Raw genomic sequence first — 11,218 nt, forward strand, 5'->3', positions numbered from 1 at the left:
GCCCGCTGCCTTTTTGCTGTCGAGGCAGCGGGCCCCGCCTGCGGGCTCCTGGCGCTCGGGGAGGCGGGCCTGGGGGCTCCTGCCTGAGGGAAGCGGCAGCGGTGAAGCGAAAGGAAAGGTGTAAATAGCGCTTTGCGCTGTCTTGCATCGTCTTTTTCATTTGAATGCCTTGTTACTAACTTCTGTGTGCGATGCCAGGCGTCGGGCTGGTCAAACAAAGTAAGTTTTACAACTTTTAAAGTGAGTTAATACGGTGAATTAACAGAGATTTCCCGTTCTCCCTCAGGTATTGAGACAGAAAAAGCAGATTTGTATCGGGGACGATTTTTCGGTACCTTTATTCTCAGTTGTATATTTAGCAGCACATACTGACTAGCGAAATGTCCTCAAAGAAGAAAATGAAAGGAAGTCATTCTAGAAATAAATTAAAGGTAAGTTTTGTTGGGTTGAACAGAACTAAAGCAGCAAGTGTTTTATTGTTTTTCTGTGCTCTTATTATGAGACTGTTATAAGACTTACAAGCTTATGTACTTAGTGTGAGCTATGTCATTTTATAAAACTACAGTAGAGTATCAAGTATCAGAATATATCAGTTTTATTCCATCACTTCTCTTAGGGGAAAACCCCCCATACCCTAAGGAAAAAACACATGCTTTAAATGCTTTATTTATATTATAGCTCAGTAGTCAATACAATCCTTGTTAAATATATTTCTAATCAAATGTTCTTGAAATTCATCGTTATATTTAATTTGTTTTGCACTGAAAAAGCTGGATGAACTACCAGTTAATTTCATACCTTTCCAGGAACACAAAGCTAACTCCCAGCCTCGGAAATTATTTTCACCTGAAGAACCAGATGTCTCAAGGATATTGAAGGTAGCGGAAACAAATCAACTTGAGCTTGAGGATTCATTTGGTTAGTATTAACTTGATTGTCATTTAATGTATGATTTTTCATGAGCAACCCATATGGGCAAAATATTTGAATGCTTACTTAGAAGAAAGTATTGTTTCTTTGCCGGATGAAGTTATGGATGGGAGAGATGGAGGGTTTTTTGAGAGCAGTATTATGTTCTGTCACTTAGGAAGTAGTGAGACTAAGGCTGTAACATGTGCAAGTAAAAATCAGTGGAAAAATACTGACTATTCAAGTTTTATAGTCTGAACAGTAGAATCTCACACAATATGACATTGCAGTTGCATAAGAATTTACATTTTGAAATGGAAGTTCAGTATCTTAAGTTATTCTCCGTTAAATTACACAAATTATGAAGTGAAATTTTTCCTACTGTAAGAATATTCATGGCAGCAAACTTAGACCTTCACAGGGATGTTGTTCTACCACTTTCAAATGTTACTTTAAAAAGTAACTTCATAAACACATACTGGTTTGGATGAAGCGTTAAAACCATTTTCATGCTTTGTATGGGACATGTGGAGTGAGGCCTCAGAATGTCCGAAGAGAATCAGTTTAGATAGAATAGGTACCTTTGTGTGAAGTCCTCTGTTACCAATATATATAGCTCTTGTATGTCAATGCCCCTAAGCAAAATATTTGAAAAACTGTGTAATTAGAAGTTGTAGAGAAAATGCTAAGAGCTGCTTAATAATAGCTACTATTCTAAGAAAATTATGGAAATATACATGTAACTACTAGAAACAGCATTGAAAATAAGCTATCAAGAACAATAGAGCAAAAGGGTTGTCATAAGGGAAAGGTGGTCATAAGGAAAATGAAAAGCTCTTTTCCTTATCTCTGTGGTATGTATTAAAACTTTGAAAAGGATGCCCACTAACACAAATGTAAGCTAACACTAAATTTTTGTGGTAATGTGCTTGAAAGAAGAGATCTATACTGTAGAAGGCATGCTAAAACCTTAAAGTTGAGTTCTAATCTATTTTGGTAGCTACCTTCAAGAATTCTACATTTACAGACATTGTGTAGCAGCTGCAACTGCCTTCTTATAGCATCCAATAAAGCAGCTAAAATCAATATTAAAATGAAAATGTAAAATTTAGAAAGTACTTGTTTAAATGTATAGAAGATGTACGCCATAGCAAAGAGAGACTTTAAATGCACAAAATGTTTTGCTTGCTGTATGCCATACATATGTGCTAAGCTTTCCAGCACCTTTGCTTTTGATTTGTAGAGAGATAGCAGGTGGATGAGTATAGAAACTATGAAGCTTTTCACTATGTATATTTTCCTAGTCCTCAAATAATACTTTTAACAAGAGTGTTAGTGAGCAAGCCACAAATATTCTAACTAAATGCTTAATGGCAGGCAGTGCTAACATGCCCATGCTCTTTGCCTGAACAAATGAGAACAACTTTCATGCAGCTTATTTTCTGTTCTTCATAGATCACCCTTTGCACAGTACTGCTGTGGACGATTATGGAGAGGAAGATTCACAAAATGGGTCACTTAGTCATGTTTCAGCACCTCAAAGGAAAAGTACAGGAAGAAGGTCTAGTGAAAAACATAATTTCCAGCATTTAATTTAATCTTCAGATTTTTAGATTAAATGGGAAAAATGTTCTGCTTGTCAGGATTTCCTAGTTGCTTATTAAACAGATGCTTTAACTTCAAACTTCGCAGATAAGAAACCAAAAGACTAAGTAAGGTTGAGGAATGTAGAAAAGAAATGGGAGAATAAATTAGAGTCTGCCTTCTGTAAGCAGTACATTGATTTAAGTAATTATTATATTTTTTAAATATACGAAAGGATTTTAAAATACCTCTGTGAGGTGTTAATTAGTTATCTAAATGATGGCTGTCTGAAGTTAAAAGGTGGAAAAATTTAAAAGTAGGTAGAAGACAGTTAAATTATATGTAACAAAAATTATTTTAAAAATGCTTTAATGCAAATTTTAGTATATTTGTAATTTGTTAAATCAAATTTGGTTTAAATATGAAAAATCTGAAATAGTTTGAATGAAATAGCAAGACAATAATAATGCTTCTATCAGAGTATGTATTTTTTTGTGTGTTTCGATTTCCAGCCTCGCCCCCCACCAAGAAAGCCTTATCCATTCCTGATAAAATATCCTCAATGATAATTTTGACTCTGTTTTGAAGTTTCTGCTCAGTAACAGCATGGCTATCCCAGTGGTCAGTTAGTACTAGATTTCTAAATTGTGAGGGTTGCTGTTGAGGGATAAAGATTCTGTTCCCTCTATATGCCATTTGCAAATCTTTATGTAGTCCATTTAGGAAACACAGACTAAATGACATATCAGTACAAAATGTTCCCCAAAACACAGGATTTTGTTGTGTATGTTGTTGAAGATCATTCTTTCTCAGTGTGCAGTGGGTTTCCATGTGGATATTTTTCTTTTCCTAGTAAAAAAACATATTGCACAAAACCAGCTGCTGGTGATGTTCAGAAATGCAACACAGCTGATCCTGAAGACGAACCCCTTAAGAAGAACGTGGTACAGAAAAAGTTCCATGAGTATTATCAGTCAATTTAACTTACTTCATACCATACCTGCATTAGAGCGGGGGGGAGAGGAAGACCTTTCATTTGTTTGTTAGTGCTTAACTGTATCTGAAATAATTAATCCTCAAAGTATTCCTGTGAGATGGCCAAGTGAAAAGTTTAAAGCTACAGTCGTCATGTCAATGGGCAATATAATAGCCAGGTGTTCCTGGATCCAGGAGCCATTTCTCCTGCTCATTTGGGAGTATGTTCTTTTCTTTCAATATCTTCTCCATATCTGGAATGTATGTTCTTAAAGAATGGCATACTAAATGGAGTGTAAATCCTTTGTACTTGTTCAGTATTGAACTAAAACATATTTGAGAGAAATGAATTCTGTATTGATAAAATTAATTTTGAATACATATTAGAATTAAACAAAAAACACTTTTGAATGAGTTTTTCCACACTTAGACCATGGTGAGTGTAAAATGCTTTTGGCCCACTTAGCTTCCAGGCAAACAGAGGATGTTATTAACTATCTGCAGACGTGAGAATGTAGGCCTATGATAAAAGAAGCAATAGAGTAGTTAGCATAAAAGTTTTTTATGTATTGAAATTTATTGGAATTATTGAATATTGTGCTGTAAAATTTAGTGTGGGCTGTTAGTCTTTCACCAGTAAACTGCATGTATGCAGTGCTCTTGTAGAAGTGCTGTTTGTGTCACAAAGTAGTCAAAGGAGAGAAAGAATTGGGACAGAACATGGCTGAAAAGGAAGGTGAGCAGGCGCAGTTGATCAGTGAACTGTTAATACTGGGCAGTAACTATGCTGAACCGAGGGTCTGCATGCTCCTGCTGCATGGCCAGTGGCTGTCAGCTGGTCCGTGCGGTCAGACAGCTGCACTCTCACCAGTGTGACCACTGTGCTGTGGTTCTGGCGAAACAGGCCAAAGTGAATGTTACTGACATTTCAGTCAGGAAGCACTTTCCTGCATTCTGCCTAATTGCCATCTCTCGGAAGTTTAAATAAGTAAACCTAGGGTTTTTTTTCTGAAGTTAATCTGCTTTTTATATCACAGAAGGCTCTGAATACTACTCAATTCCAGGCGAAAAAGAAGCGGCCTTCAGAGAACACATCTGATCCTTCTGGTAAGGTAGCCTCTTCAAAACTTCTGTGTAGCTTCTCCTCATTCCAGATTAATGCTTTTCAGTAGTTCTCGTTTCTGGTATGCAACAACATATTGCTTCTGGAAATGGGAGGTTTTAGTTTGAGTTTTGGTATAGACACTCATTAGCAATGGTTAAATTGAGGGGCTGGTGTGCCACACAGCTCTGATCCCTGTGGTCTGCATCCCTGGACTTGCATATTGCTCCCCTGAAGGGGTAAAGCACAAGTGTGCATTATCCCTCACACACAGCCTGGGTCCATGAGCAGGGAGCTGTAAGACTGTTCAGTGCATCCCTTGGTCTGGAGGCCTGGAGCACCAGCTGTGGGACAGAACTCTGAGTGCCCCCGACTTACAGTGTAGGCACAGCTCTTACTGTGAAGACCTTTGAGATAGGGAGCTTCGAGACTGGCATTTTTCTGAAACAGTACCCCATCACATTCAAGTACAAGATTTACATTTGGGAGTGTGTGAAGAAACATGGATTAATTTTCTTGTGGAATTAGTTAATAATACCATTGTGAAGTTTAAAGAACATCTTTGTATATAGCTTTTTTTGGAAAAATAAGATATTAATACAAAACGTCTACAAATATAACAACTCATTATTCCTTGAGTAATGCAGGTTGCCCAAACTCGGACTACTAGTTTTTACAGCACAAATAGCTATATCTAGGGTACACTGTGCACTTTATTAGTTACTTTACTAACATGCTCCTGGACTTGGTTGAAATGATGAAGAATAAGAAATAAGTTGTATTTGATTGATCATCCAAATTCTAAAACGTTCCCAGATAAATCTATCATAGTTGCTCAGCCAAAGACAGATGAAATAATTCATATATCCTGGTTCTCGAGTTTCATATTCTTAATTTTTAGATGGTTATTTTAATAGCGGGCATAATAATTTTTCTGTTGCTTTAGAACATGTACCTGAATTGTACAATGCTTATCTTCATTCTGTTGTTTCAGTGGATAGCCCATGTTCTATACAGGTTTGGGGCCCCAAAGAACTGAAGAGATCTCCTAGAGACATTACAGAACTGGATGTTGTTCTGACTGAATTTGAGAAGATAGCAACAAATTACAGGTAAATATTTTGCTTTCTTATGGCTGAATACTCAAAAGTTAAAAAAAAAATAATATTACATGTGGTTTTGCTGGTGGGCTGTCCTTATGGGAATGCAGTATTGCATGGTTACATTCTGATGTTATTTTAATGATTATTAGGTTTCTGTGATTCAAATATTTTTTCATATGTGATCTTGAGGTGGTCTCCAGGTATTTGATATTTTTGCAAATGTAAGAACAACACATCTCAGCTGACATTTTTTTCAGTGTAGAAATAAAGCTACTGCAAGTACATGAAAGATCTGCAGTTGCCTGTGCTACTAGCTGCTTAACACTGGGTTTTATTCATTACTCAAAGGACTAGTTTTGAATGAGATTTCTCCTTACTAAACCAAATGGGTTGTGTTTTGTCCCTCTGACTTCTCCAGACAAAGCATAGAATCAAACATTTGCAGAAAAGCTATCAATGGCTTCTGTTCTGCTTTCAAGGACCAAATCACTGATCTTGTAAGTACACCATAAATAAAATCAATTTTATGGTAGTGACTGTAGAGCTGTACATTACATTGTAGTTAAAATGCTTTTGGTTTTGTATTGTTCTTTACACATTTATTTTATGGTACTTTAAATTTTCTAATCTCTTGTCAGGATAAATAATACGAAAGCACAGTTTGTTGTGTGCAGGTTATGATTTGCTGCCTCTGTGCTGGCTTTCATGGGAATTGCCTTTAGACACAACATGGCTGTCACGCAAGTATGTTGCAAAATTGTCAGCTTTTGAGGAAAAGGAAGCATCTAATCATCCTGAAGCCTTTGTCATGTCTAAAGCATTATGTAGTAAAAGTGGAGAGCTGCATAATTTGAATGCACAGTTATGTCAAACACTGTTTTAAAAGCTTATGGACTAGAGTTTTAAAAGGTTGATGACTTAATCTTTATACTGCATGTCAGTGACTTGTGTAGAGGCTTGACTAAGGGAAAATAATCCTTTTTTAATTAACATTTTGATCCTAACTGTAAAAAGCTTATTAGCTTGGAAGACTAAGATTTCTTAGTAATTACAAGAAGTAAAATAAACTCAGAACTTTGTAGGAGTTCTGGTAAGTACAATGGATAAGTACTAAAACTATAGTTCTAAATGGTTCATTAGAATGAGCAAATTTTAAAATGACTAGATTTATGCATTTTAGAGAAAGTTATAGAAAAAATAAGCTAGGTAATATTACACTAATTGATACAAGGAGCATTACTTGCTCTAACTGGTGCAAAGTGACGAATTTTATGCAACAGTCTTCCTCTGGCATGGGGAGAGAGGAAAAAATTGACACACAACTGATACACTTTTAATCTTCCTTTGAACCGGTGTTGATTTTTTTTAAAATAGCTTTTTATGTTATTCCAAAGTAATTCTTGCAACCATGTTTTTAGAATAGAAAGGAAATCAAGATCCCTAGTCAATCTGTAATTGTTCTTTTCATTTGTAGATAGTGGAAGTCCAGGAATTAAAGAATATGAAGAAAAAAAATGCTAAGGTAAATACATATATATCACTAGATTGTACAGCATACAGAGGTGGGCATTGAAATTTCAAAAATTTGACTAGAAGAAATAAAATAATTCACAAAAAAAGTGTGCAGTACTACAGAATCAACTGCACAAATAGAGGACAGGGAACCACCAGAGGTTTTCTGGCGAAGATTTGAGTAAATATGATAGATCACAAACTCCATATGTATACTGGTGTATGGGTGTAAAAAGCACATGAGGATGTGTAGGTATCTATGCATGTGAATGACTTTTTTTTTTTTTTTCTTCTGAGCACTGGTGAGGCCTCTGGAGAGCCAATTAAATATTGAGAGCTAACCTTCCAGAAACAGATGAATATAAAATCTAGGAGAGCAGCAAAGATGATGACCTGTGAGGATAGAATTGTACTGCTTAGTTTAAAGGAGTCTAAGGAGCTGCATTCCCTAAATATATGCAGCATTTTTGTTCAGAGGAAGGCAATTCCTCTGTTCATTCAGAGCAAGTAGTAATTAACTGAAAATGCAACAGGGGAATGTTGACAGGAGGAGGAGATAGCGTAAGAGCAGCAAAACATTGCGGTGGTTTCATTAGGAGAGGTGAATGCCCTACAGCAGAGAGATTTAAGAGCAGGTAGGCACTGTCTGCCAGAGGCTTTCTGCCCAGATTAACATCACCTGCAAACTTTGACAAAATAGCTTTTAACAAGTGAAGTCAACAGAAAGCTTGTTCTGGGAGGTAGCAATTAATGTGCTAAAGTCTTGTTAATTGGAGGTGATGTGGTAAGCTCTTCTGCATGCAAAATGAAAACTTTAAATGCACATCTAGCATTCACAGCCACTCAATTAACTTATTTTGCCTCTTATACATTTGTTTAAAATCAGATTTGTAGTTGCTAAAGTTAAATTTATGATTAGTTTTCGGTTGGTGGGTTTTTTTTTAAATTGGATGTTGTATTAAAGAAAACTTAATTATGCTTAGTTCCTTAGTTATGGTGATCATACTGAACATACATTCATACTAGTCTGCTTTTTAAAAACGGAACCAACCAAAACCTTCTAGAGATGTTTGAGTTACAAAATGAGTTTGTGGCATTTTTATGCTTGTAAATCCAACGTTCCTTAAGAGAAATTTTGGATGGAGATGAGAGTGTGACATTTTAATGAGCTTCAAAGTGTTTAAAATACAGATGTAGAATATGTCAGTGTTTAAGGTCTGGTATCTTGCAATCTTCCACACCCAGAATCAGAAGCATAAAACCTCAAAGCAAAAAAGCCAATGAAATTTGAGTTGTTTGCCTTTGAAGTTACAGAAACCGTTTCAAAGACTTTCCTCACTCTTTGTTTCAGGTAATAACAGACATCAAAAAGAAACGGCAGAGACTGTTGCAACTCAGAGAAGAGCTAATTGGGTATGTTTCTAATGGTGCACAATAATAGCCTGAAGAACTTAAGAAGTCTGGTATTTTGTAACTCAGAAATGAAAGTAATTTTCTTTGTTCTTTATTTTGATGAAACTCTATTTCTGTATTGCTTTCTGGTTTTACAAAAGATCAGGATATAACCTCTCCTTTCTGTATTTCAGTTGTCTAGTCATTCCTGCAAGTTCTCGTAGCTAACTAGTTCCTGGGATGGTATTACAGACCATACGTTCATAAGAAAAGCACTAATTTACAACTCTAATTGCAAAGGTGATGAATCATAAATTTACAAAGGTGATACAGAGGGCTTTTTTCGTTTTGAGGTGGGAGAATATATTTCACCTGCAGCTTGTCAGGGATGCCTCTGAATACATGGTTTGCTTTTGTCTCGTGTGGCTACACAGTTCCCCTTCTCTAACTTGGCATTAATCTTAATGCCATGTAGATACACAACACGGAAATTATTCTTTGGAAGAACGATTAGACTTCCCCAAGTCAGCTGCTTACTAGTGACAAGCTTTATACTGAAGCTGCATGTAATGTACATGCTGTAAGTTAATGCTGTAGGGAACCGTGGGTTTGGATCCACAAAGGCAGATTAAAAGCCCTTTCTGAAGTATGGCCATGAGAGTTTTGGGTTTCTTAGAGTACTATGGACAAACTTCACGCAAAGAACTAATTAAAGGCATCTCTCAATATGGGTTTGAACCCCCTCACACATTGAAAGCTGTCTTCATATTTTTTGGTTGTATTTTAATCCTTTGATCACCTTAAGAAAGTTTTTATTGCTGCAACCCTGTTAAACGAAAATGGCTGGTGGTGTTCAGTTCCTGGAGTGCTATTTTAATGGATTGAGCCCTTCCACTTACTTAGGCAGAGGTATATGTAGTTTGTATATCCTGAGTATGCTTCAGTGTAAGCACTGAACACCTCAGCCTGCAAGCAGGTGTGTGCAGAACACCAGGTACTTCACTTGAAAAACTTAAGAAAGAATGGCTATATTGTCAGACTCTTAAAGAGAAATGTGGAAGAAATGTTTGGGGCTTTTTGTTGATTTGGACCCATGCTCCTGTTTAATATGGTGGTTATTCTAATTAAACAGTATATTAACCTATGGTTTTGTATTTCTGATCAACCTTTTCCTTAAGCCTTCAGAGGAAATAATTACTCATTAATAAATATGCAGATATAGTCATCAAAGCCTTGATCTTTTTCAGAGCTGAAGCACAACTGATACAACTACAAAGAGAATATGCTGAGGTACAAGAAAGGAAATCTTCCTTGAGGCAAGCAACTGAATTACTTATTGATTTAAAGGAGCTACAGCAAGAGTGTTTGCATTATAGAGAAGAAAACCAAAAAGAAAAAGTGGTAGTAAGTATTTATTTTGTGTATGTTTCTGAACTGTTCTGGATCAGCCCCCCACCATTCTTTCTTTCCTGGACTGATGGGCATTAATGTTAAACTTTTAACTTACACTAAATAGCAATATCTTGTTAATTGTCTTTGTGGAAGCAACCTGAGAATCATTCTTTATTGTGGTATCTCGGGTTTTTGATCTCATGTTAGAAACTGAAGTATTACAAGGGAGGATTCTGCTACCTTGCTGTCTATGTCCAGGAGTTCAAAGGACATAGAAGTGTAACAGTTGTCCTCAGGTCTAACATTTTTTATAGAAATTGAAGAAATATTAACAGGCAGAAGCAAGTAATTGGGTTTTTTTTGGTTTTACTGTTCAAAGGTAGGGAGAGCTCTGGTACTTATGTGTCTGTTCTGTAAGGTATTGAATGCTGGGAACAACACTTATATTTCATGACCAGAGTAACTTCTCATGTAGTCTTAGAACTAAGACGCTGTGGCTCATGACCTGGTGCAGTATTTTCTGTTGACAATGCGACGTGCCTGCCATGTGTTAAGGGAAATCCTACCATTTCAGAAGAGTTCCCAATGTTGGCTGTTCTTCACTTTTAAAAATCACATTGCACCATTTCAGATAGAGGAAAAATACAGGTATGTAAGTGATTTTTCCAATAATTAAAAACGACACCTTGTCATTTTATTTCCTTAACAACAGTATGGAACTTCCAGCCTCCCTGCTCTTCTGGTGGAGTCTCAGAGAATTCTAGGAGCAGAAAGACACTTTCAGAATATTAATAAGAAACTAGAAGAAGCTCTGGCTGTGCAAAGAGGGAAGTTATCAAAGAAACATTAAGCGTTAATAGTCTTTCTGACATTTGTTAGGAACAAAGACTGGTCAGTGCTTAAAGTTTGTTTAATCATTTTTGCTCTATTTTGCTTCAATGTTTAAAAGTCAGTAGTTTAATCAGTGACTGTATCTTTCTATTGTCAAATAGCCTGTGTGAGAATTTACTCAGAATGTCAGTACAGTTAATGAAATAGCAATTCCAGTTAAAGTAGTAAGACTTTTCTGTGCTCTGTTAGCAATGTTGGTTTGTACTCTTGGGCTATTAATGTGATCTTGAAAGTAATATATACTTTTAAAAGAGAACACACAGACTTTAGTTGAACTATCGATAAACAAATCTCTTTATTCAATTTGTATTTGAAATAAATAATTTTCTCCCATTTCTGAAAGTAATCGATTTTGCTT

At 36.1% G+C, this 11,218-nt stretch overlaps 1 protein-coding gene across 2 annotated transcripts; it reads left to right on the forward strand.

Annotated features, from left to right (window-relative positions):
• The first annotated feature begins 17 nt into the window (after positions 1 to 17).
• Positions 18 to 10,848, forward strand: CENPU (centromere protein U). Of its 2 annotated transcripts, none has more exons than XM_026847136.1 (12): positions 18 to 118; positions 287 to 431; positions 807 to 918; positions 2,365 to 2,470; positions 3,347 to 3,437; positions 4,506 to 4,575; positions 5,565 to 5,682; positions 6,092 to 6,170; positions 7,148 to 7,195; positions 8,537 to 8,598; positions 9,825 to 9,981; positions 10,682 to 10,848. In XM_026847136.1, the coding sequence occupies exons 2-12, from the start codon at positions 381 to 383 to the stop codon at positions 10,817 to 10,819; spliced, it is 1,032 nt and encodes a 343-aa protein (XP_026702937.1). In that variant the 5' UTR covers positions 18 to 118; positions 287 to 380; the 3' UTR covers positions 10,820 to 10,848. The 2 variants fall into 2 exon arrangements, with proteins under 2 accessions (XP_026702937.1, XP_026702938.1); XM_026847137.1 differs by having other exon boundaries at positions 4,509 to 4,575.
• Positions 10,849 to 11,218: the final 370 nt, after the last annotated feature.

This window comes from Athene cunicularia (genome assembly GCF_003259725.1).
Source record: "Athene cunicularia isolate RWA chromosome 4 unlocalized genomic scaffold, athCun1 chr4_part1, whole genome shotgun sequence".
NCBI lineage: Eukaryota > Metazoa > Chordata > Aves > Strigiformes > Strigidae > Athene > Athene cunicularia.

What these genes read in the sequence shown, in the direction of transcription:
- CENPU (XM_026847136.1), top strand. Translation starts at nt 381, where the DNA reads ATGTCCTCAAAGAAGAAAATGAAAGGAAGTCATTCTAGAAATAAATTA. An exon ending in ATTCTAGAAATAAATTAAAG is followed by an intron (nt 432 to 806) that starts GTAAGTTTTGTT and finishes ATACCTTTCCAG; the next exon opens with GAACACAAAGCTAACTCCCA. An exon ending in GAACACATCTGATCCTTCTG is followed by an intron (nt 4,576 to 5,564) that starts GTAAGGTAGCCT and finishes CTGTTGTTTCAG; the next exon opens with TGGATAGCCCATGTTCTATA.